The sequence below is a fragment of the Lithobates pipiens genome, unplaced genomic scaffold, assembly GCF_037356315.1.
Source record: "Lithobates pipiens isolate NorthernLeopardFrog02 unplaced genomic scaffold, aLitPip1_a1.2 Scaffold_28, whole genome shotgun sequence".
Classification (NCBI taxonomy): Eukaryota; Metazoa; Chordata; class Amphibia; order Anura; family Ranidae; genus Lithobates; species Lithobates pipiens.
In genome coordinates, this window is record NW_027507789.1 from 223,711,583 (window position 1) to 223,738,728 (window position 27,146).

The window sequence follows — 27,146 nt, forward strand, 5'->3', positions numbered from 1 at the left end:
TAGAAGGCATGGTGGAAGCGGCTGGGGTAGGAGGAAGAGAGCCTGGGATCGGGACATAGAAGGCACGGCAGAGGCGGCTGGGGTAGGAGGAAGAGAGCCTGGAATCGGGACATAGAGGGCATGGTGGAAGCGGCTGGGGTAGGAGGAAGAGAGCCTGGGACCGGGACATAGAAGGCACGGCGGAGTCGGCTGGGGTAGAAGGAAGAGAGCCTGGGACCGGGACATAGAAGGCATGGTGGAAGCGGCTGGGGTAAGAGGAAGAGAGCCTGGAATTGGGACATAGAGGGCATGGTGGAAGCGGCTGGGGTAGGAGGAAGAGAGCCTGGGACCGGGACATAGAAGGCATGGTGGAAGCGGCTGGGGTAAGAGGAAGAGAGCCTGGGATCGGGACATAGAAGGCACGGCAGAGTCGGCTGGGGTAGAAGGAAGAGAGCCTGGGACCGGGACATAGAAGGCATGGTGGAAGCGGCTGGGGTAAGAGGAAGAGAGCCTGGGATCGGGACATAGAAGGCACGGCGGAGTCGGCTGGGGTAGAAGGAAGAGAGCCTGGGACCGGGACATAGAAGGCATGGTGGAAGCGGCTGGGGTAAGAGGAAGAGAGCCTGGGATCGGGACATAGAAGGCACGGCGGAGGCGGCTGGGGTAGGAGGAAGAGAGCCTGGGACCGGGACATAGAAGGCATGGTGGAAGCGGCTGGGGTAGGAGGAAGAGAGCCTGGGACCGGGACATAGAAGGCATGGCAGAGTCGGCTGGGGTAGGAGGAAGAGAGCCTGGGACCGGGACATAGAAGGCATGGCAGAGTCGGCTGGGGTAGGAGGAAGAGAGCCTGGGATCGGGACATAGAAGGTATGGTGGAAGCGGCTGGGGTAGGAGGAAGAGAGCCTGGGATCGGGACATAGAAGACACTGCGGAGCCGGCTGGGGTAGGAGGAAGAGAGCCCGGGATCGGGACATAGAAGGCATGGTGGAAGCGGCTGGGGTAGGAGGAAGAGAGCCTGGGATCGGGACATAGAAGGCATGGCAGAGTCGGCTGGGGTAGGAGGAAGAGAGCCTGGGATCGGGACATAGAAGGCATGGCAGAGTCGGCTGGGGTAGGAGGAAGAGAGCCTGGGATCGGGACATAGAAGTTATGGTGGAAGCGGCTGGGGTAGGAGGAAGAGAGCCTGGGACCGGGACATAGAAGGCACAGCGGAGGCGGCTGGGGTAGGAGGAAGAGAGCCTGGGATCGGGACATAGAAGGCACAGCGGAGGCGGCTGGGGTAGGAGGAAGAGAGCCTGGGACCGGGACATAGAATGCACAGCAGAGCAGCACTGCGTGTGCAACAATGCACATTAAATGTGCAATTTCTGGTGTGAATTTGCCCTTTGGATAATTTTTAGATCAGTTTGTGCTTTTTTTTAAATTTTTTTATTTTTTTTTCCGTGACTTCGTGGCTTCTGACCCGATGCAAGTTTCACATAAAAGCGCCACAAAGTGATCGTCGCACCCCCCTTTGTACGCTGGCAGAGCAGACCTGGACTTCTTTTTCTCATATAACTCCAGGAGGTGTTACTCCACTCTCCATGCTCCTTCCTGCGGACACACAGCCCCCTCCCCTCCCCCCCTCCAGTCCCTTTGTCTGAGTACACATCTGGATCTGGTTGAGTCCTGGTAATGGTGCACGTTTCCCTCTTCCACTACATGCACAAACAGGCCCTTCATGTCTATAGAAAGTATTCCCCGTCCTGTGCGGCACACGTGAGGGCGACACAAATAACCAACTTAATAATTCACAGGCCTGGCCAGCAAAGCCGCACCAGTCGGTTTTATGTGCTGAATTTCAGGCACATAAGACGGAAAGGTCACAGATAACAAGTTCCCTCAACAAAACGGGTTTGTGCCAACTGTGTCCGGCACTCGGCACTCCTCACCAGTCTCCTTAGAGTTAATGAGTGCCCAGCATAAGCGTCCTGTGCAGGAAGGGGTGTATTCCCCCCTTCTGATTGGTGGAGTTCTGCGCCAGAAAGTTAATGACTGCTGGGGGCGCCGCATTGTCCCTGCCTGCAGCTTCTGAGCACATAGGCACAGAGATGTGCTTTAATCTGCCTGTGTGTATGGAGCCACTATGTGCAACACGGCTTGTAGGTACTACAAGCATGGAGGCTCCTTGGGGGGGGGGGGGGGGCTTGTTGTCATGTAGAACATATGTTGGGCCCTCAACTTTGGACACCCTTTGTATTTTGTGCAATCAGGATAACAAAGAGGCCCAGCCTATCTGCAACGGGTGTCACTATGAAGGTCAGGGGTCTGTTGTAATTCTGAAACCATGGCATGCCAAGCTGGTATTTATGGGCAACATGTGGCTATCAGCTGGTTTCAGGGTGGATTAAAAGCTATGATTTTTTTAAAACAAACCCAAAAAATCTGATTTTTTTTAAAAAAAAATTTTATTTTATTTTTTATTTAACAGATTTTTTGGAATTAAATTAGATTTTTTTTTTTTTTAGTTTAAATGAGATTTTTTTTTTATTTTAAATCAGATTTTTTTATTATTTTAAATCAGATTTTTTTATTATTTTAAATCAGATTTTTTTTTTTTAAAGTGAATGGGACTGTCGGTGAGTCAACAGGAGGAGGATCGCTCCGGGACAGAGGTGACCGTTGCTGTAAAAAAATGATGATTTAAATCGAGACTTTTTACTAGTGATTTAAATCGTGTTTTTTTTTTTTTTTAATCGACTTGCTTTAACCACTTGCCAACTGGCGCACGCCCAAGTACGTCGGCAGAATGGCATGGACAGGCAAATAGGCGTACAGGTACGTCCCTTTAAATTTGCCGCCATGCCATCGCGTGTGCGCGCCGGGCGGGACCTCCGTGAGTCCCGCGATCATCTCATTGAGAGGAAGAACGGGGAGATGCTAATGTTAAACAAGCATCTCCTGTTCTGCCTAGTAACACTGTCACTGATCTCTGCTCCCTGTGATCAGGAGCAGAGATCAGTGACGTGTCATAGACACCCACGCCCCCCCCCCCACAGTTAGAAACACGCCCCAGGACACACTTAACCCCTACACTGCCGCCTAGTGGTTAAGCCCTTCACTGTCAGTGCCATTTACACAGGAATCAGTGCATTTGCTGTATAAGTAACAATGGTCCCAAAGATTTGTCAAAAATGTCCGACGTGCCAGCCATAATGTCGCAGTCACGATAAAAATCGCTGATCGCCATTACTAGTAAAAAATAAAAAATAACATTATTAATAAAATTGCCATAAAACTATCCCCTATTTTGTAAACGCTATAACTTTTGCGCAAACCAATCAATAATCGCTTATTGCGATTTTTTTATTTATTTTTTACCAAAAACATGTAGAATACGTATTGGCCTAAACTGAGGAAAAAATATTTTTTTCAATATTTTTGGGGGATATTTATTATAGTAAATGTCAAAAAAAAAAATGCGTTTTTTTTTTTTTTCAAAATTGTCTGTCTTTTTTAATGTTTATAGCGCAAAAAATAAAAACCGCAGGGGTGATCAAATACCACCAAAAGAAAGCTCTATTTGTGGGGAAAAAAGGACGTCAATTTTGTTTGGGAGCCATGTTGCATGATCGCGCAATTGTCAGTTAAAGCGACGCAGTGCCGAATCGCAAAAAAGTGGCCTGGTCTTTGGCCTGCAAAATGGTCCGTGGCTTAAGTGGTTAAATCAAATCCACCCTGGCTGGTTTACAGCCCGACTCTGGGAAAACGAAAAAAATTCAGCGTTTGCTTTTCTTTGTTGTTGGAGGTACTGCTGGTATGAGATATCCCAGGATGCACTGGTAAACCAACAAATGAACCAGAAAGATGTCATCAGCAGTCTCTTCCGGTGGCAGCATGATATCTCCATCGTTAATGCTGTCTGTGATTACAGAAGTGCTCACATCTATAAACTGTTATGGCCTAGAGAGCCCGCGCCTCCAAAGATTTACGGGGAATGGTCTATAACTAACTCCATGTGCAACAGCTATGTGTATAAAGATTGTTTTCTAAGGAAATAGATTTTAAGTGGCAGAATTGTTGCAGAACCCCGTAGAGCAGTGGTCATCAGCCCTGTCCTGAGGGCCCCACTAACAGGCCAGGTTTGCAAGATAACTAAAACACATCACAGGTGATATTATTTGCTGCTCAGTGATTGCCGTATTCTAGTCTGCATCTCCCCCCAAGGTAATACATAAAACCTGGCCTGTTAGTGGGCCCTGAGGACAGGGTTGATGACCACTGCTGTAGACCATGTGTCCCGCTAGACCATTTCATGTGGCCCTCGCCTCCAGGGGGAAAAGGGTGGAGGTGGGATGTGGACAGCCTGTGAAAAGTTGCTGAACCCTGCACACTCCTAAACCCTGCACTCTGTATGTAGCTCACTCCTCAACACTGCATTCTGTACACAGCACACCCCTGAACTCGGCACTTGGTATATAGCACCACTCTGAACTCTGCACTTGGTACGTAGCGCAAACCTGAATTCAGCATTCTGTACATACTGCACCCCGGAACCCTGCACTCGGTATGTAGCGCCGCTCTGACCTATGCACATAGCGCACCACCGAACCCTGCATTCTGCACGTCGAACACTGCACTCGGTACATAGCGCACCCCTAAATCCTGCACTTGGTACATTGCGCTTCTCTGAACCCTGCACTCTGTGCATAGAGTACCCCTGAACTCTGCACTCTGTACATAGCACACCCCTGAACCCAGCATTCTGTACACAGTGCTGCTCTGAACTTTGTACTCTGTACATAACACACTCCTGAACTATGCACTTGGTATGTAGCGCTGCGCTGAACTTTGCACTATGTACGTAGCGTGCCCCTGAACCCTGCACTTTGTACATGGCACGTCCCTGAACCCTGCACTTTGTACATGGCACGTCCCTGAACCCTGCACTTTGTACATGGCACGTCCCTGAACCCTGCACTTTGTACATGGTACGTCCCTGAACCCTGCACTTTGTACATGGTACGTCCCTGAACCCTGCACTTTGTACATGGTACGTCCCTGAACCCTGCACTTTGTACATGGTACGTCCCTGAACCCTGCACTTTGTACATGGTAGGTCCCTGAACCCTGCACTTTGTACATGGTATGTCCCTGAACCCTGCACTTTGTACATGGTACGTCCCTGAACCCTGCACTTTGTACATGGTACGTCCCTGAACTCTGCACTCTGTGCGTAGCGCACTCCTGAACGCTGCACTCTGTGCGTAGCGCACTCCTGAACTCTGCACTCTGTGCGTAGCGCACTCCTGAACTCTGCACTCTGTGCGTAGCGCACTCCTGAACTCTGCACTCTGTGCGTAGCGCACTCCTGAACTCTGCACTCTGTGCGTAGCGCACTCCTGAACTCTGCACTCTGTGCGTAGCGCACTCCTGAACTCTGCACTCTGTGCGTAGCGCACCCCTGAACCCTGCACACAGTACGTAGTGCCACTCTGAACTCTGCATTCTGTACATAGCGCATCCTTGAACTCCACACATAATGAACTCCTGGCATTTATTGCCCTTTTATGATCCTGTTAGTGCAATTTGGCCACACCCACCATTCAATGCAGTGTGGTGGGATTGGGAGGGGCAGGGGGGGTTGGGGGGTTGAGTTCCTGCACCTATTCTTTGAGGGGAAAAAAGCCCAGGATATATTTAGATGCAACCGGCCCTTTTGAGGACAATCCTAATTCCGATGCGGCCTGCAATGAGTTTGTCACCCCTGCTGTACATAATAAAATAAATTGTGTACCCTGCGCTGTATAGCTTTCAGAGGATGGCCGCAGCAAGCAAGGTGGGGAAATGTTATATTTGCAAACTTGCTCGATTTGCGTTGATCTAGCCTGTGGTATAATTCTTCTTGTTGTGTTTCAGCCCCCGGCTCTGCCGAGCGTCCAGTACAGAAGAGGAAGCTTCCCAGTCCGCAGCATTCATCCAATGGGCACTCTCCTCCGGACGCCTCCACCAGCCCCAGTAAAAAGAAAAAGAAACCGGGAATGTTAAACAGTCACAATAAGGACCAGGTATGGCCGGTGATGGCATCCTCTTTGTCCTGTGTATCTGTTGGGGTCACCTGCAAAGTGTCACCATTTCCACCAAACATAACCAACATTTATTTTTCACAACCATTGAGGGACACAGGAAGTCTTTATTGTATACTGCTGACTTCAGGAGGCTTGGATATAGAAAAGATTAAAAAAAAAACATGGTAATCCAACCCGGAATAACCCCTCCTACTACTAGCATGTCTCCGCTTTTTGCTAGTGTCCTAGAAGGATGAATGATTTTTCTTTTTCTCTGCTCTGTGAAATAATAAACAGTTTTTTTGGTAGCACCTTTTTTTTTCTTCTTTCTTTTACGTTTTTTTTCTCTGCATTGCTTTCAGGGTTTTCCCCCTTCACCTGTAGCTATTTGGTGTGGACCTGCTCAACCTTAAGTCCTTGCCTCTTAGGTTTTGCCTCTTATGGGCACATGGTCGCAACATGTCTAATTCTACACATGGGGGAACAGTCTAGCTGTCCTGGATTATCCCTTAGCTCAGACTAACTGCTCTGGGGTTGCTTGCAGCGTACTTACTGATTGTGCTTTTGTCTGCAGACTGGAATCATGTTCCCTACTCCTAGAGTCTATGCCCATGATCTCCAAACTGTGGCCCAGGGTCCACATGTTGCCCTTAGATTGCCTTTATCTGGCTCTTTGGGCGCTATTTCTCTCACTAACACCATCAACCGAGCACTATTCCGCCCACTGACACCATCGTTGAGGCACTATTCCTCCCACTGACACCATCGTTGAGGCACTATTCCTCCCACTGACACCATCGTTGAGGCACTATTCCTCCCACTGACACCATCGTTGAGGCACTATTCCTCCCACTGACACCATCGATGGGGCACTATTCCTCCCACTGACACAGTCGATGGGGCACTATTCCTCCCACTGATACCAATGATGGGGCACTATTCCTCCCACTGACACCATCGATGGGGCACTATTCCTCCCACTGACACCATCGATGGGGCACTATTCCTCCCACTGACACTATCTATGGGGTACTATTCCAACCACTGATGGTACTAAGGAGAAGGAAAATGCCTCATCGATGCCAAAAATGGGGCACTATTCCTTTCATTCAAAGCAATGGTGGGACATTGTTTACGTCCAATGATGCCAGGCCTTTTTTTCTTGCTCCCACTTCTCATAGCCTGGCCTCCCTGAAGTCTGAAGGCCAGTAAAATGGCCCTTTTGCTTTGAAAGTTTAGCGACCCCTGGTCTGTGCCATCATCAGAGTCCCTTTAGCTTATTTAGGTATGGTCAGATCCTTTGCTCTCTAAGCTTAGGCTTTCATTAAGGTCAAGCAAGACTGAAAATGATCTATATTTGTGAATTCTTAGCCATTGGCCACAGGAACTCTTATTCTGGATTGCTGCTATCCTTGAATGGTGAGCACGTCCCTGAAGAGTCGCAGTCTACTGCTATTACTCCTAAATTAAGAGATCCTTTCGGTTCTTATTGATATAGTGCCCACCACTCAAAAGCTGATCAGCCTGTTGCTTCTACCAATGCTGTTTCTAGTACTGGCTCCTTAAAGCTCCTAACATTTATTTTGACTGTACAGGTACTAGATCAGCTCCAGTGGATCCTGAATCTTCAGAAATCATCGCTGGAACCAACTCATCATTTGGAGTATCTGGGTTTATCGTGGACACAGCTTGGGCCAGAGTGTTGCTTACGTAGTAGAAAAGTTAGATTATTGGATCTCAAATTCAAACTCTCCATTCCAGAAGTCACCAGACTCTCTGCTTTTGTATAAAAGTTTGGGCCTAATGGGTGCTTCCTTTTGAGGCAGTCCTGTTTGCCTAGTTTCACTTCAGACCTCTACATCGCAATATTCTCTCGCCACGGAACAGCTCAGATCCCTGGACAGAAAGATTTCTTTGGCACTGTGAACCAGTTTGTCCTTGTGACTTGGGAATCTGGCTCTGGAGGTGGTGAAGTCTTTCTTCCAGACATTTTGAGGATACTCGCAATGGATGCTAGTCTGTTGGGTTTGGCGCACCTTGCCCACGCAGGGAACTTTGTTGGAGGTGTCTTGCCTCTCAATCAGCATTCTGGAGCTTCAGAAAATTTGACTGTCTGCTGCTTTGGGCTATTCTACTGGAAGGTCATCTGATGCAGATTCAGTTAGACATCACCACTGTTGTGGCATACATCACCCATCAGGAAGGAACCATAGGTCTCAGCATGGCAGGAGAGGTAAGCAGATCATGTCTTGAGCAGAACTTCAAATTTTGGGCTCGTCCAATCTGTATATCCCAGGCATAGACATTTGGCAGGCAGACTTCTTCAGCCAGCAGCACCTGTGCCTGTGTAAATGGTCCCTACAACAGGGAGCGCTCCAAGACCCGTGTCCCAGGTGGGGACACCAGATGTGGTCCTCCCACTCCCCAGGGTTTAACAATGAAATAGCTTAAATTCCGGTTACAGGGATCCCCCAGCAGAAGCTGTGGCTGCTATGGTGGCTCCATGGGATAAATACTGTATGCCTTGTCACCACTGAAACTACCTTTTTCTTCTGCTTTACAGGATCAAGATAGGGCAGATTTCTGTGATCTTTATCTCTCTAGACTTCTTATGATGGATGTGGTATGCCAACCTACTAAGATTCCTGGAGGATGCTCCATGGGCTCTGCCAGATCGTCCGGATCTTCTATCTTAAGGACCAATTGGCCATCCTGCATCATGGTTGCTGGTTTTACCAGCATAACTGTTGAGGTCCAGGTTTTGAGAGACAGGGACTTCACTGAATCTGTGATCCTTCTAATAGCTAGGAAGGCAAGGTCCATCATCAGGGCTTACACCCTAGGAGTTTCTCCATTGTGAAGAATTTTTTCCTACCTGCAACTGGGTCTTGACCAGATGTTGGTTCTCAACACTGTTAAATGCCAAGTCTCAGCCCTATCTATTCTGTTTTCACTCTTCACTTCTTGATTAAGACCTTTTGTACAGGGAGACTTCCATGGAGCTCCCCCCTGTTCAATCCCCTGTCACTCCATGGGATCTGAATCTTTTTCTGTCTACTCATCAGGACTTGCTGTTTGAACACATTAGACACTTTCCTCTTTCTACTGTCACCCTCAAGGGTCTTGTACCCATTACCTCTCCGACATGAGTGTCTTAACCGATAGACTTTTCCTGCGAAGAACCTTTTCTGGTTTTGCATAGGGACAAGGTGTTGAAGCTAAGGGCTTCCTTCTTGCCTAGGATAGTTTCTGCCTTTCACCTGTCCGACTTCACCAAAAAGGAAATTTCCCCCAAGTAATTTCTCTCATCCATTACTTTTTTCTGAAGGACTGCTCTCCTTTTTTTTTGTCACCCCAGATGGTCCCCATATCGCTTTTCAGAGGGTCTTTGACAAACCTTGAGGAGGCGATATGTTTCCTCCTTTCACCTGCTGTAAACCTGAAAATGCTGACCCACCGTGCCACAACCGCATACATTGCACATGCCTGCAGGCGTGGCACCATTCACTGGGGGGAGGGGGGGGACCCGAATGTCACACTCTAAAAATCTAAAAATCCCCTCCAGAGTCTTTTCCTATTTTTTGAGCTCTACGCTCATCTCCTTTTTCTCTATACTCTAAAAAGAGCGCGTGTATCAAACTGATGAAAGCTGCTCTAGCTCTGCTCCATCCGGGCCAAGCCCCTGATGTATTTTGCACTGCACACATGGCTTAGTCATGGAGGTGGGGATTTCCACCCTGGCCCCCTTCTTGTGTGAGCCACCAGATTGGGATGGAGACCTGGAACTATGAGCTTTCTAGTTGTATGGCCCCTTTCACTGGTGGAAGAAAATCCGAATGGCACACTCCCAAAAGAGCACGAGTAGCAAACTGATGAAAGCGGCTTCATCTTGGCTCCATTTGGGTTGCGCCTCCAATGTGTTTTGCCCTGCACACGGGAGTGGTAGAGGTAGGGATTTCCATGCCAACCCCCTCCTTGTGTGAGTCACCAGATACAGTTGGGTTGGAGAGCTGGAGTGGCATCCTAATCTTTCCAGTTGTATCGCTCCCTGATCACTGGGTGGAAGAAAACTGGAATGGCGCACTCACGAAAAAGAGCCCGTGTAGCAAACTGATGAAAGCGACTTCAGCTTGACTCTGTGCCATGCCCCGATGCATTTTGTCCTGCACACAGGGCTAGGTCATGGAGGCAGGGATTTCCATGCTGGTCCCCTCCTTGTGTGCTTCACCAGATACAATTGGGATGGTGGCCTGAACAGCACCCTAAGTTGTATGGTCTCATTCACTGGGGGGGGGGGTTAGCTTTTGCTGCAGCTGTCAAGCAAAGCATCCTGGCTGCGGCATGTGTACAGACATGAGCAGTTGTGTGTCTTTTGCTTAGGTGGGCAGTTGTGGGGTTGGTAAAACCGGGACTCAACCTCCTGCTTTTTCTCTGCACATCTGAATGAGTTCTTAATAAGGAATACAGAACTCCATTTCTTTGTATCTCCTTTATCTGCCTGGAGATCAGCTTTAAAAAAATAAAAAAATAAAATAAAAAAAAAGGGCGTGAAACCAATTTACATGTTGATATTTCATGTTTTACTAAGAACAATACCAATTACAGAGGTACAAACTGTCACAGCCGGCTACCTCGCATTACAGACACGTAGAGACGCTGCCAAATTACACGTGCCAGATAAGAGTTTCTGCATCTTACTTTTGATACAATGAAGCTGTAAATGTTGTTCCCTTTTACAAAACAAAGTACAGCCTTGGCCAAAAGTTTGGAGAATGACGCAAATATTAATTTTCACAAAGTCGGCTGCCTCCGTTTTTATGATGGCAATTTGCATATATACTCCAGAATGTTATGAAGAGCGATCAGATGAATTGCAATTAATTGGAAAGTCCCTCTTTGTCATGAAAATAAACTTATGCTGGCCATACACGGTTCGAATTTCGAAAGAATTTTCTTTCAAAAATCGTATCTAAGAATTTTCGTATGAATTTCGCACCATTGGTGGGCTGCAGCAACAGCCGATTTTTGTGCGGAAATAAAATTTGAGGAATCGGACATGTTGGAAATTTTTAGAAAAACTAACGATTTTCTAATCAATGATGGGAGAATCGTGCGAGAAACGTAAGAAAATGTACGGAGAGAAAAGAAGATTCCCGGCCAAGAAAATTCTTTTCTGTAGCAACATGAGGTGAAATTGAAGGCTTGGTCGGCCGAATTTCGAAAATCAATGATGGCGCCATCGGATCACAAAAGAAACGAATTTTATGATTTTGAAAAGAAGATTCGTTCGAAATTCGACCGTGTATGGCCTGCATTAATCCCATTAAAAAAACAACATTTCCACTGCATTTGTGAAGAAGGCTTCAGGGCGCCCAAGAAAGTCAAGCAAGCGCCAGGGTCGTCTCCTACAGGTGATTCAGTTGCGGGATCGGGGGCACCACCAGTGCAGAGCTTCCTCAGGAATGGCAGCAGCGAGGTGTGAGGACATCGGCACGCACGGTGAGGAGAAGACTTTTGGAGGATGGTCTGGTGTCAAGATGTGCAGCAAAGAAGACACTTCTCTCCAGGAAAAACATCAGGGACAGACCGATATTCTGCAGAAGGTCCAGGGATTGGACTATTGAGGACTGGGGGGGAATCATTTTCTCTAATGAATCTCCTTTCCGATTGTTTGGGGCTTTTGGAGGATGGCCTGGTGTTCTTCTCTTCTCTCCAGGAAAAACATCAGGGACAGACTGATATTCTGCAAAAGGTATATGGATTGGACTGCCGCGGACTGGGGGAAATTCGTTTTCTCTGATGAAACTCCTTTTTGATTGTTTGGGGCATCTGGAAAAAAACCTTGTCTGGAGAAGAAAAGTTGAGCAATACCATCAGTCCTGTGTCATGGATCGTGAGACCATTCATGTATGAGGTGGCTTCTCAGCCAGAGGAGTGGGGGGGGGGAGGGGGGCTCACTCATAATTTTGCCTAAGAACACCGCCATGAATAAAGAATGGTACAAAAACATCCTCCGAGAGCAACTTCTCCCAACCATCCAAGAACAGTTTTTGTGAGGGACAATGCCCTTTTCCAGGATGATGGAGCACCTTGCCATAACTCCTGCCACGTACACACGAGCGGTCTTTCTGGCAGAAAAAGATCAGACGGAACGATTCTGCTTGTGTGTGGGGCTTCATCTGACTTTTTTTTTTTTCAAAAATTCTGACGGACCTAGAAATAGAACATGTTTCAAATCTTTCTACCGGAACCAGTTTCTATAGAGAAAACCATTCGTCTGTATGCTATTCCGACGGACCAAAAAATGATGCATGGGCAGCTACTGGCTATTGAACTTCCTTTTTCTAGTCCCGTCGTACGTCATCGCATTCTAGACAAGCCTGACTTTGGTGTGATCGTGTGTAGGCAAGTCCGTTTCGGTGGAACTCCGTCGAAAAGTCCTTTGTAGTTCAGTCTGACGAGAAGTCGGCTCGTGGTGTACGCGGCATAAGTGGCTTGGAGAACAAATCGGCAAAATTTTGGGTCCATGGCCAGGAAACTCCCCAGACCTTAATGCCATTGAGAACAAATTCTGACAAACTCCAAGCATTGCTTATGGAAGAATGAGGGGGGGGGGGGGGCCATCAGACTGGATGTGGCCCAGAAGATAACTAACAGCATGACAGGGGAGAATTGCAGAGGTCTTGGAAAAGAAGGGCCAACACTGCAAATATTGACTCTTTACATAAACTTCATATCATTGTCAATAAAAGCCTTTGACACTTATGGAATGCTTGCAATTATACCTCAGTATCCCATAGTAACATCTGACAAAAAGATCCAAAAACACGGAAGCAGAAGACTTGTGAAAATTAATGTATTTCTCAAAACTTTTGGCTACGGCTATAGATTGTGTGTGTTGTGTGTGTGTTTGTGTTATTGTCCCATCAATCACAATGGAGTACGTGATTCCTGCGTGAAAGTAAATTAGTATGGCGGGGGCTCTATTTAATGGGTACAACTTGTGTGACCCCCCCGCCGTCAGGCGGAAATTAGTTGCTGATGGATATTTCAGTATTTATTTTATTTCTTTCGTTTTTCTGCACTTTTCATTTTTATATTTTTTGTGTTATGGGCCTATTTCTGTATTTTGTTTTATTTAACTACATTAAGAAATGTTTTTTTTTCTGTACACTGCCTGGCTGAGATTTTTAAACAAATTGCAAACGCATTAAACGATCGAACAGCTTTCATCGGTTAGTTCAAATTCTGCTGCCAGTATGACTCCTTTTGGTGGAGCTCGGTGCGATTTGCTCATAGCAAGTAATTCACATCTGATCTGGATTCCTGTCCTTTTACTTTACACTTAGGGCCCTGTTAACAGCACAGCTCACATTTTATGGGCCATTCACACTAGGCACTGCATGTGGATCGCGCTGCGTGCTCCTGTGCGATTCACTTGAAGTTTTTGTGCCATGTGATTTTCATTTTGAATGGGCTGAAATCACACCAAGCCAACATGCATGCAACTGTTATTGGAAATGCAGCTCAACCGGATCGTATGGTACGTTTTTTTTACCATGCAATCCGGTGCTGGGAAAACGATAGCTTTGCGCTGACGCTCGCTGAAGATCACAGGGGGAGTGCGATTTTGAAAGTGGTGCGGGAAACCAGAAACGGGTTAATCGTGTGCAGCTCAGCCTGCAGATTAGGAGATTAAAGTGATACTAAAGTCTCATAATTTATTTATTTTTTTTGTTTCAAAATAACCAACAAGTTATACTTACCTGCTCTGTAATGGTTTTGCACAGAGGGGCCCAGATCCTCCTCTTCTTGGATCCCTCGCCGACACTCCTGGTCCCCCACTTGCTATGGGCACCGGAGCCATGCGTCCATTCGGAACACAGAGCCGCAGCCCGCCCCCTCTCTCTTCTCATTGGCTGACTGACGTTGACAGCAGCGGAAGCCAATGGCGTGCGTAGATCGTGGTTGGTCGGTAGAAGGGTGACTATATTGTGTCAGCCAGGCATTGTACTTCTCACACGCATGCATGTCGTTTTTAATATTTGATTTGCTTTTGTTTACTATAAGTTGACTTTTTTTATTTTATTTATTTTTTTGTTGTGGTCTATTGTCCATGCACATGTGTTTTGAACCCAATCCTGTCTCTCTTGCCTACATTTCAGTCAGAGCTAAGACATGGTCCGTTTTACTATATGAAGCAGCCACTCACCACAGACCCTGTTGATGTTGTACCGCAGGACGGGCGCAATGACTTCTACTGCTGGGTTTGTCACCGAGAAGGTCAAGTTCTATGCTGTGAGCTCTGCCCAAGAGTTTATCACGCTAAGTGTCTGAAACTGACCGCTGAGCCTGAGGGCGACTGGTTTTGTCCTGAATGTGAGGTGAGGCCCCCCCACGCCATGAAGCGCAATTTTTAATTTATCGGACAGGAGAACTCCAGGCTTGGGTATTCAATAACCACACCCAGAAAAAAAGGCCAAAACTTTAGGAAACAAAAAAAAGAAAGGTTCGAAACGCCCTCTCCTTGCAGGAACTTTGACTTCTAGCTCTTGCTGAGATCGTTCTTTTTGAAACACCGCATTAAGAAAGTAGTTCCTGTGCATACAGCCAACCAATCAGCAGCAGGTATTTACTACACCAAATGTTGCCACACTTGGGTTCCATCCATGCACACTTGTGTTGACTTTGGCTTTAATTGTTGCACAACTGTTGCATTGATAACATTTAAGATGTGACTTTCATGCGACTTTGGAGAGTTCACAATACAGTCTATGGCACTCAGGTTGCACCAAAGTAGTGCAGGATCCTTATACTTTAAGTGGCATAGATTTCAATGGCTTTCATTGAAATACATGAGCCTGCGACTTTACGGGGTTGATTTGCTAAAACTGGAGAGTGCAAAATCTGGTGCAGCTGTGCATGGCAGCTATTCGGCTTCTAACGTCAGCTTGTTAAATTAAAGGGGTTGTAAACCCTCAAGGCTTTTCACCTTAATGCATTCTGTGCTTTAAGGTGAAAAACCTTTTGTAGTGCAGAGCCCCCCCTTTTTCTTGCCTGAACCCGACCGTTCCAGCGACGGGGACGAGCGGAGCGGCTCCAGATGCTGTCTCCGGTCCTCATTGGCTGGATTGATCGCAGCAGGAGCATTGACACAGGGGGGCGGGCCCCGAGTCCTGCTGTCTGTGTCAATGGGCAAACATTTTCTTGGCCCCCTCCATGTAATTTCACTCTTCACTTGCTCTGAAACATACAATAAATAGCAGCTAGACTCAATTCACTGAATCAAATCAGGCAGCGATTTCGATTGATCGCCAGAGGTTACAGTGTATTATTACCGCTCACTGACTGGCTGCTGGAGGTTACATCACACATTATGGCTCACTATTTGCTAGAGGTTACAGCACATGACTTCTGCTTGTTGATTGGTTACTAGAGATTACAGTACCTCAAAACTGCTCACTGATTGGCTTTTAGACGTTACTGCACATCATTGCCGCTCAATGATTGGTTGCAAGAGGTTAGTGCACATCATTACTGCTTACTGATTGGTTGCTAAAGGATACAGCACATCATCTTCTCACTGCCTGCACACCATAGACTGGGGAGGTGAGGGCACCCATCGGTAGACAGAAAACTCCTAGGAATCCTAGGACTCCTGGGATCAGTGGCAATTCTGGGGGGTAGATGGGATTAGTGGTGGGGGTTGGGATTAGTTAGGAGGCAGTACACTGTGGCAAATTCTGAATCATGTAGAGCAAAGCTGGAAATCTTTGGCAAGTATATAGTGGGGGATTCTACACTGACCACCAATGTGAGGGGCTATTTACACTGACAGCCATGTAACGGGGGATTTACACCCACCAATGTAAAGAGGGATTTCTACACTGACACCAATGTATTAGGAGAATTTACACCACCCACCAGTATAAGGGGGAATAAACAATGACCTCCATGTAAGGGGGAATTTAGACTGACAACCATGGTTGAGGAGATTTATACTGAGCACCAATGTAAATGGGGATTTACACTGACCACCAATGTAAGGGAGACCTTCACACTGGCCACTAGTGTGAATGAAAGGATTGTACACCCAGCCCCAATGTAATGAGAAGATTTGCACTGACCACCAATGAGACATTTAGCCTGCATTCACATTTTTGTGTCGGGAACGCATGCAGAATTACTTTCCTGACGCCACAGAAACGTGCTGCCCTTAAGCAGATACACAGCAGTGCCATTAATTGTTAATGACACCCTCACATCCACCAAAATTCACAGTGCTGTGGCACCATGTTATTTTGAAAAGGGGTTCCACCTCCAAGTTGCTTAACATTGCACAACAGGCCGATGTTAGGCTTAATGACCACAATCATAGGCAGGACTTTCAAGCAGGCCCCTCCCCAGTGGGCAGGATTCAGCAGAAGTGATGGTGGATAAGATATACATATCAATGCCACGGTCCGTGACTATTTACATATTAATGCTGCCGCTATTTACATATCAATGCCGGTTATTTACATGTAAACACGGGGTCTGCAGGAGAGTCAGCTGTACATGGCAATAGGGCAGAGCTGGGCAGCATTAGTAACAGAACTTTACATTGAGACGAGGGAATTTAAACTGGGATAGTTGGCAAGTATGAGGCAGCTGCTTTGGGCCCCACAACAATGATGGGGCCCAAGGCACCTTCCCCTTTTGCCCTGCCTTAAAGACAGCCCTGTGCACAGCTGCTCCAGATTTTGCACTCTCCAGTTTTAGTAAATCAACCCCTATGTGTCCAAAGTAGCATGACAAGTCACACAAGTGCAAATGGAGCCTTCAGCGAGATGTGTAGGTTAATTGAAAAAAAAAACATCCATACTTCACCTCTGTGCTCAGAGCGGAGCGATCCCATAACCGCTGATTGCTCAGCTCTGGGTCTTCCGGGAGCGAAGTGCAGTCGCCTCTCTCCACTCTTTCCCTCCAGTGCTTGCTGGAGTGCCAGATAGGAGAGGGGGGCGGGTGCAGCCGGCTTAGACTCTCAGCCTTGCATTGAACCAGAGGCAGCTGTGAATGAGGCAGCTGGGTGGATCCCGGCAATATGGTCAGGATCCTTCCAGAGCCTGAAGCGGCTCTGTGACGTCAGCTGTTGGCTAACTCTGCGTCACAGGAGAGCAAAGGTAGGTTCACCCCTGTGACCCACAAGAGAAGTATTTCTTGCAATCTGTGTTCCATTGGTGAGCTTTTTCTTTTACTTCCTGTCTTGTAGACACAACAGGAAGTGAGGTAACATAAATGTCACCCGAGCAAGTGTCCCAGTTGGAAGTAGGGATGAGCTCAGACGTGTTCTCATGGTCCAAGTACAGAGCCCGCCAGAAAGTCGGCGCAGCTCTGCGCTAATAACAGGCAGTGAGACATTGCCTGATCTCTGCAGCCACGCATCGGGGCAATGTTTCCCTGCCTGTGATTAGCGCAGAGCTGCGCCAACTTCCTGGCGGGCTCTGCACGTGGACCATGCAAACACGCCTGAGCTCATCCTTAGTTGGAAGATTTCTCCTTTTTTTTTTTTTTTATTGCTGTTTTTGATGACAACAATGACTGAAGTGCCACACCACGGAGTCTAGGCCTCGTGTATGGAGGAATCCCCGTTGCCGGGACTTTGCATTCTGACGGCGCACCCGCCACTGTGGCGGCTGCAGCTGATTGAGGATCGTTTTCCAACATGTCCCTTTTTGTCAGAAGTCGAGCAGTTGGCTGCCGTCAAGCAGGGGCGGCCACACATTAATCAGTGTATGGCTATTTGTAGGCCTGGTGAGATGGGCGAATACCTTCAAATTATTGTTTTGAATCAGAAGAAACTACACATTTAAAAAATAAATAAATAAATCCCAGAATGACTTATTTCATAATAGAAATGGCAGTACTGGAGTTCTCCTGTATCTTTTACATGGTTTTTATTTCACTTTTTCTATGTAATCATGTTATAGCAATAAATTAATTTATTATGTTTTGTTATGTCTTCTAAGCACCAGCAAAATGCAATGCGGGGAGATTTACTAAAATTGGAGCACTCAGAATCTGGTGCAGCTTTACATGGTGACCAATCGGCCTTCTGACTTCAGCTTGTTCAATTAACCACTTCCCGCCCACGCTATATTCAATATATGGCCTCATGGCCCTTCTCTACTTCTAGGAGGGCCTCTCTGGCCCGTACGATGCGCATGGGAAACTCTCTGGGGGTTGATTTGCTAAAACTGGAGAGTGCAAAATCTGTGCATGGTAGCCAATCAGCTTCTGACTTCAGCTTGTTCAATTAACCACTTCCCGCCCCCGCTATAGTCAGTATAAGTACCGATGGCCCGTCTCTGGTTCTGGGAGGGTGTCCCTGGACATTGTCCCGTGTGTGCATTTCCTGCGCACCCCAACTGGAACTCTGTGACCAAAAGGAAAACTATCTGTCTCAAAAAAAATTATAAAAATTTAATTTGGGTACACATGACTGAGTAATTGTCATTCAAAGTGTGACAGCGCTGAAATCTGAAAATTGGACTGGGCAAGAAGGGGGCGAAAGTGTCTGGTATTGAAGTGGTTAAGCTTTGACCGTAAAACCTGGAAACTTTGGCTACCATGCAGATTTAGACCCCCCCCCCCCCCGATGAAGCAGACTGTTGGTCTTGTAGTTTGAGGTTACCCCCGGGGCCCAAGGCTTTACCGATCATAGCTGGGCATGCTCCTATACCTAATCCTATCATTGGGTTGAATCGGACAGGATTGAGGGCTGGAAGTGAGTGGAGCGAGTCCAATGTACTGAGCAACGAGATTAGTTGGATTTTTTTTTTTTTTTTTTTACACCTGTGATGAAGGCAAAGGCATATTTGGAAAAGCTCAACTGCTGCCAAGGGACTGCAAGTCCCAGAATTTCCTGCCGACAGACTGCAACATTGTAACTTTATAGGGAGTCACAAGGTGAGAGGCTGCAACATTGTAACTTTGTAGTAAATCACAAGGTGAGAGGCTGCAACATTGTAACTTTGTAGGGAGTCACAAGGTGAGAGGCTGCAACATTGTAACTTTGTAGTAAATCGCAAGGTGAGAGGCTGCAACATTGTAACTTTGTAGGGAATCACAAGGTGAGAGGCTGCAACATTGTCACTTTGTAGAGAATCACAAGGTGAGAGGCTGCAACATTGTAACTTTGTAGTAAATCACAAGGTGAGAGGCTGCAACATTGTAACTTTGTAGGGAATCACAAGGTGAGAGGCTGCAACATTGTCACTTTGTAGAGAATCACAAGGTGAGAGGCTGCAACATTGTAACTTTGTACAGAGTCACAAGGTGAGAGGCTGCAACATTGTAACTTTGTACAGAGTCACAAGGTGAGAGGCTGCAACATTGTAACTTTGTACAGAGTCACAAGGTGAGAGGCTGCAACATTGTAACTTTGTAGGGAGTCACAAGGTGAGAGGCTGCAACATTGTAACTCTGTAGTAAATCACAAGGTGAGAGGCTGCAACATTGTAACTTTGTAGTAGATCATAAGGTGAGAGGCTGCAACATTGTAACTCTGTAGTAAATCACAAGGTGAGAGGCTGCAACATTGTAACTTTGTAGAGTCACAAGGTGAGAGGCTGCAACATTGTAACTTTGTAGAGTCACAAGGTGAGAGGCTGCAACATTGTAACTTTGTAGGGAATCACAAGGTGAGAGGCTGCAACATTGTAACTTTGTAGGGAATCACAAGGTGAGAGGCTGCAACATTGTAACTTTGTAGGAAGTCACAATAATGATTGCATATATGCAGTATAAATTATCCTGCTGGGGTAGGTTGTCCCGTATGATAATAAAAATTATTTTTATTATCATACAGGATTTATATATATATATATATATATATATATATATATATATATATATATATATATATAGCGCCAGCAGTTTGTGTAGTGTTTTGCTATATAAAGTTACACCACAATAAAATACAAGAAGACTAAGAGGGCCCTGTTCAAAAGAGCTTACAATCTAATGGATATAGGTATATCTGGATATGTTTTTAGATTCTCTTATCTCGGCAAGGGGATGTCTGCCCCTGGTTTGTCCCCAAAGCCTGTCTGTATGAGGTTATGTTACATTATTAAAAAGTAAGCAGTGGAAGTATCATTCTTTCCATTGGGATCAGTTACCACCTTCTCAGCGGCTGTGCCCGTTAAACTGCCCCATAAACACGAGACGGCGGGTGGAGGAGCTGACTGCTGAGCAATCGTTCTGTTCAATTATTGCATACGTGTGTGAACTGTGCAGCCTCTGCGTGCTTCGGCCCTTTATTATCGAAATGTTAGCAAATGGCCAAGTAAATAAATTATTTCAAGCTGCCAGCTTACAGCCAGTTTCAAATTCCTGTCAAGCTGAGGCCTGATCCTTCTGATCCGAACACACTTTAGAGGGCTAAATATAGAAGCTCCTCAGGATTTGTCTGAGCTTTATACAATCCTTTGCAGCCAATATTAGCAGGTTTTTCATAGTGCTTCTTGAAGACCTCGGGTTTTGTAGCATGATTCTGTACCTTGCTGCTTCCCTGCTGTGTGTGCATTGTGGGGATGAGGCTTCGGGGAGATGAGAAAGAGGATTTGGGGGGTGGGGTGCAAGAACCAGGGAACACAGTGGATGTATTTCCCAAGGCCATTTTCTCCAGTGTACATGGACATAGGGGTGAAGTCTTTTTGTATTTCCCAAGGCCATCTTCTCCGGTGTACATGGGCATTGGTGTGAAGTCTCCTTGTATTTCCCAAGGCCATCTTCTCCGGTGTACATGGGCATTGGTGTGAAGTCTCCTTGTATTTCCCAAGGCCATCTTCTCCGGTGTGCATGTGCATTTGGTGCAGTCTCCTTGTATTTCCCAAGGCCATCTTCTCCGGTGTACATGGACATTGGGGCACAGTCTCCTTGTGTTCCCCAAGGCCATCTTCTCCGGTGTACATGGTGCATTGGTGTGAAGTCTTCTTGTATTTCCCAAGGCCATCTTCTCCGGTGTACATGGACATAGGGGTGCAGTCTCCTTGTGTTCCCCAAGGCCATCTTCTCCGGTGTACATGGACCTAGGGGTGCAGTCTCCTTGTGTTCCCCAAGGCCATCTTCTCCGGTGTACATGGGCATTGGGTGCAGTCTTCTTGTATTTCCCAAGGCCATCTTCTCCGGTGTACATGGGCATTGGTGTGAAGTCTCCTTGTATTTCCCAAGGCCATCTTCTCCGGTGTACATGGACATTGGGGCACAGTCTCCTTGTGTTCCCCAAGGTCATCTTCTCCGGTGTACATGGACATTGGGGCACAGTCTCCTTGTGTTCCCCAAGGCCATTCTCTCCGGTGTACATGGACATAGGGGTGCAGTCTCCTTGTGTTCCCCAAGGCCATCTTCTCCGGTGTACATGGACATAGGGGTGCAGTCTCCTTGTGTTCCCCAAGGCCATCTTCTCCGGTGTACATGGACATAGGGGTGCAGTCTCCTTGTGTTCCCCAAGGCCATCTTCTCCAGTGTACATGGGCATTGGGTGCAGTCTTCTTGTATTTCCCAAGGCCATCTTCTCCGGTGTACATGGGCATTGGTGTGAAGTCTCCTTGTATTTCCCAAGGACATCTTCTCCAGTGTACATGGACATTGGGGCGCAGTCTCCTTATGTTTGGCTGCATTTAGTGGTTTGAGGCTCCTGTTGCACTAATGGTGTTTCTATTAGAAAATAAAAGCATTTTACCATTTATCCCCAGAAAGCAGTGTGTGCTGTGTTTATAATTTCATGGTGTCTGGCTCTTATTGATGTTAAATATTTTGTGAATTCTCTCTACAGAAAATTACGGTAGCAGAATGTATAGAGACGCAGAGTAAAGCAATGACCATGCTGACTATAGAACAGCTCTCTTACTTGCTAAAATTTGCACTACAGAAGATGAAGCAGCCAGGGGTAAGTCTGCTGACATGGGCATTACTCTCATGACTGCAACTCCGCAGTTCCTCCTTTTCTTGATTGATTATATATATATCTTTTTTTGTTTTTGCTGTCACGCTTTGAATGACAATTGCGTGGCCATGCTACACTGTAACCATGTGGAACGGTTTACATTTTCTTCACAAAAATAGCTTTCTTTTGGTGGTATTTAAAGCGGAGGTCCACCCTAAAGTGGACCTTCCGCTCATCGGAACCCTCCCCCACTCCGGCGCCACAATTGGCACCTTTCAGGGGGGAGGGGGGTGCAGGTACCTGTACAGTACAGGTATCTGCACCCACTTCCGGGATAGCTCTCTGCGGAAAGGGGCGTAGATTACGCCCCTTTCCGAAAGTCCCCCGCTGCCTGCTGGGAAACACACAGATCCCAGAGGCAGCGGGTCCATCCTTATTGCGCAGCGCGGAGTAGGGAACCGGGAAATGAAGCCGAAAGGCTCCACTTCCTGATTCCCATACCCAAGATGGCGGCGGCAGCACCTGATAGACGATCGAGAGATCGGCTTCGGGTGCCGACATCGCGGGCGCACTGGACAGGTAAGTGTCACTATTTTAAAAGTCAGCAGCTGCAGTATTTGTAGCTGCTGGCTTTTAAAAAAACAAAAAAACGCGGAGTCCCGGCGGACTCCCGCTTTAATCACTCCTGAATTTTTAAATTTTTCCTAAATTTTTTTTTTTTAAATGACCAAAAATATTGAAAAAAAATAGATTTTCTTAGTGTTTGCCAGTAAATTTTATGAATAAGTAATTTTTCTCCTTCACTGATGGGCGCTGATGAGGTGACACGAGTATGCCGCACTTATGGCCACTGATAGGTGGCACTGATGGGTGGCACTGGTGGGCACAGATAGGTGGCAATGCTGGGAACGGATTGGCACTGATGGACATTGATGGGTGGCAGTGATGGGTATTGATGGGCAGCACTGATAGCCAGCACTGACTGGTATTACTAATGGCAACTGATTGCTGGCAATTTTGGGCACTGCTTAGCACTGGTTAGCTATGATTGCTGGCAGTGATGGGCGCTTAATTGTAATCGGGGCACTGATGATCGGTGCCCTTATTGCATACCTAGCTGTCACCTGTGAGGAGATGCCTCTGATCCGCTCTCCTCTCCTCTCCTCACAATCTGTCAGTGTGAGGCGAGGAGGGCCAATTACCGGCATCTCTGTGTTTACTTGCGACCAGCTGTGATTGGACACAGACGATCACATGGTTAAAGAGCCGCGGCCGCACTGCACGCCTCCGGGGGCGCATGAGAGCGGTCGTTCTGGGAGGCTGTCAAGTGGTTAAGCTTTGACAATAAAACCTGGAAGCTGATTGCTTTCTATGCAGAGCTGCACCAGATTTTGCACTCTCCAGTTTTAGTAAATCAACCCCAATAAGAGCATACACAGAAAATCCAAAGGTTAAACAGTATAGTGCATACAGTGCCTTGAAAAAGTTTTCATACTCCTTGAAATTCCCCACATGTTGTCATGTTACAACCAAAAACGTAAATGTATTTTATTGGGATTTTATGTGATAGACCAACACAAAGTGTCACATAATTGTGAAGTGGAAGGAAAATGATAAATGATACAAATAAATATGTGAAAAGTGTGGGGGGAGGGGCATTTGTATGGCGCCCCCCGGAGTCAATACTTTGTAGAACCCCCTTTCTCTATGTCTTTTTGGGGGTGTCTCTACCAGCTTTGCCCATCTAGAGAGGACATTTCTGCCCATTCTTCTTCTTTGTAAAATATCTCAAGCTCTGTCAGATTGGATGGAGAGCGTCTGTGATCAGCAATTTTCAAGTCTTGCCACAGATTCTCAATGGGATTTAGGTCTGGACTGTGACTGGGCCATTCTAACACATGAATATGCTTTGATGTAAACCATTCCATTGTAGCTCTGGCTGGATGTTTCGGGTCGTTGTCCTGCTGAAAGGTGAACCTCCCCCCATTGTCTCATGTCTTTTGCAAACTCTAACAGGTCTTCTTCTAAGATTGTCCTGTATTTGTCTCCATCCATCTTCCCATCAACTCTGACCAGCTTCCCTGTCCCTGCTGAAGAAAAGCATCCTCACCACATGATGCTTCCACCACCATGTTTCACGGTGGGGATGGTGTGATCAGTGTGATGTGCAGTGTTAGTTTTCCACCACACATAGCGTTTTGTTTTTAGGGAAAGAAGTTTAATTTTGGTCTCATCTGACCAGATCACCTTCTTCCCCATGTTTGCTGTGTCCCCCACATGGCTTCTCACAAACTACAAACAGGACTTCTTATGACTTTCTTTCTCCAATGTCTTTCTTCTTGTCACTCTTCCATAAAGGGCAGATTTGTGGAGAGACGACTAATAGTTGTCCTGTGGACAGATTCTCCCCCCTGAGCTGTGGATCTCTGCAGCTCCTCCAGAGTTACCATGGACCTCTTGGCTCTTCTCTGATGAATGCTCTCCTTGCCCGGCCCAGTCAGTTTAGGTGGACGGCCATGTCTTGGTAGGTTTGCAGTTGTGCCATACTTTTTCCATTTTCCGATGGTGGATTGAACAGAGCTCCGTGAGATGTTCAAAGCTTGGAAGATTTTTTTATAACCCAACCCTGCTTTATACTTCTCCACAACTTTATCCCTGACCTGTCTGGTGTGTTCCTTGGCCTTCCGAATGACGTTTGTTCACTAAGGTTCTCTAACAAACCTCTGAGTGCTTCAGAGAACAGCTGTATTTATACTGAGATTAAATTACACACAGGTGGACTCTATTTACTAATTGGGTGACTTCTGAAGACAATTGGTTCCACTAAATTTTAGTTAGGGGTATCCGAGTAAAGGGGGCTGAATACAAATGCCCCCCCCCCCCCCCCAAACTTTTCAGATATTCATTTAAAAAAAAAAAAATTTTCATTTTCATTCCACTTCACAATTATGTGCCACTTTGTGTTGGTCCATAAAATCCCAATAAAATACATTTTGTTTTTGGTTGTAACATGAGAAAATGTGGGAAATTTCAAGGCAATGTAAACTCGGGTGACAATATTTTTCTCCAAGAGATGGAACTCGTTTGACTCTGGCATAAGTCGAACTACCAGCTAATGAGTTTTGAAGGCTTTGCTCTGAAGAAGAGGCCATGTCCCTTGAAATGCATCAGATGGTATTCTGTCTTGGGGTCGTGTGAGTTCCATCTCTTGGAATTAACGCCCAAGAGCTTGACGCCTGTAAAAGCTTTAGACGCTTTTTTACAAGCATCAGGCATTTTTTCATCAAAAAACGATGCTGGATCTTAGGAGCGTTAACCACATGCCAACCGGGCCATAGCTGAAAGGCGGCTACAGCGCGGTCGGCTTATTCTGGGAGGGCGTCCAAGGACGTCCTCATAGAATCTTGCTCCCGTGCGCCCCCTGGGGCGCATACCCAGCAACATCTTTGACCACCGCGTCCGGAAGACCCGGCGCATCACGGATCACGGTAAATGGTCTCTGATAGCAGCTGTTTACCACGTGATCGCTCTGTCAAATGATGGAGCGATCACAACAACAGACCGGTGTCATGTCCGATTCCTCCCTCCCCACTCTGTACCGATCGGTAGAGTGTGAGGGGAAAGGGGGAGAGATTGTTTGCAGCAGCGCTGTGGGCTGGATGTGTAGCGCTGCTCAGTGCCCATTCCAGCCACATCCATACTCTGCCCATAATCTGACTCTGCCATACTACTCTGCCATACAACTCTGCCATACTCTGCCAAAGACTTGAAATGCCCCTAGAACGCCTGCTGCCGCTCCCTGCATGTTGGGTCTCTGCATGTGGCCATGCTATGTAAGTCTCACCCATGTGGTATGGCCGTACTCGGGAGTAATAGCAGAATGTGTTTTGGGGTGTAATTTGTGGTATGCATATGCTGTGTGTGAGAAATAACCTGATAATATGACAATTTTGTGAAAGAAAAAAGAAAACAACTTTACCTTGCGAAGAATTGTGGGAAAAAATTACAACTTCAAAAACCTCACTGTGCCCCTTTCTAAATACCTTGGAATGTCCAATTTCCAAAAAGGGGTAATTTGGGGGGTATTTGTACTTTTCTGGCATGTTAGGGTCTCAAGAAATGAGATAGGCCGTCAGTACTTGAGGTGTGATCAATTTTCAGAGATTGGCACCTTAGCTTGTGGACTCTATAACTTTCTCACCGACCAAATAATATACACCGATTTTGATTATTTTTACCAAAGATATGTAGCAGCGTAAATTTTGGCCAAAGTTTTTATGAAGAAAAATTACTAATTTGCTAAATTTTAACAGAAACAAAGGCTTTTATTTTTTTTTATTTTTTTTTTACAGAATTTTCCGTATTTTTGGGATTTTTAGCGCAAAAAATTAAAAACCCAACAGCGATTAAGTACCACCAAAAGAAAGCTCTATTTGTGTGAAAAAAAGGACAAAAATTTCATATGGGTACATGATTACATGAGTGAGTAATTGTCATTCAAAGTGTAAGAGCACTGAAAGCTGAAAATTGGTCTGGTTAGGAAGGGGGGTTTAAGTGCCCAGTGGTCAAGTGGTTAAATAAGTGTCCTGTGTGCGTGCCTTAGGGACCGTCCAGTGCCTGAGAAAGGGCTGCACTGAAAGTAATGCAAAAGTGGGCATAACCTTTTTTTTATTTCTAGCAGAAGCACCATGCCATCATTGAGTTGTTGATGAAGGAGGGGGGTGCAGGCTGTCCAACATCAACAGAATGTCTAGGGAGATGAAACCACTGAGAAGAGCAATCTGCACAGATGCACAAAATACGACGAGCTTAAAACACCAAACCAAAGAACTGGGGACTTATTGAAGAAATAAGAAGTCAAATGTCCAACAAAAAAAAGTCTGTATAAAATTGTTGCAGAAAAGGAAAAAAAAAAAGAATCCTCAAAAAACAACTTAAAGAGGGATTCTACCAAAAAAAAAAAAAAAATATTAAAAGCCAGCAGCTATAAATACTACAGCTGCTAACTTTTAATAAATGGACACTCACCTGTCCCGGGTTCCAGCGATGCCGGCAGCTGAGGCCGGCAGCTGAGGCCGATCGATCGCTCGGCTCTCGGCTGCTGTCGCCACCATTCTAGGTGAGGGAATCAGGAAGTGAAGCGAATCGGCTTCACTTCCCGGTTCCCTACTGCGCATGCGCGAGCCGCG

The 27,146-nt window shown here is 46.5% G+C and overlaps 1 protein-coding gene across 14 annotated transcripts in view; it reads left to right on the forward strand.

Moving 5' to 3' along the window:
* The window catches only part of ZMYND8 (zinc finger MYND-type containing 8), a 181,627-nt gene that overhangs the window by 84,755 nt on the left and 69,726 nt on the right, over nucleotides 1–27,146 (forward strand). For 11 of the 14 annotated variants that reach the window (XR_013263630.1, XM_077460590.1, XM_077460589.1 and 8 more), the window contains 4 exons: nucleotides 2,583–2,633; nucleotides 5,878–6,026; nucleotides 14,192–14,410; nucleotides 21,847–21,960. Coding sequence is in view for 13 of the 14 variants with exons in the window: in XM_077460590.1 (XP_077316716.1) it covers nucleotides 2,583–2,633; nucleotides 5,878–6,026; nucleotides 14,192–14,410; nucleotides 21,847–21,960 (533 nt within the window). In the remaining variant the exon portion in view is untranslated. The remainder of the gene's footprint in view (nucleotides 1–2,582; nucleotides 2,634–5,877; nucleotides 6,027–14,191; nucleotides 14,411–21,846; nucleotides 21,961–27,146) is intronic. The other 3 variants (XM_077460592.1, XM_077460598.1, XM_077460600.1) reach the window with 1 other exon arrangement.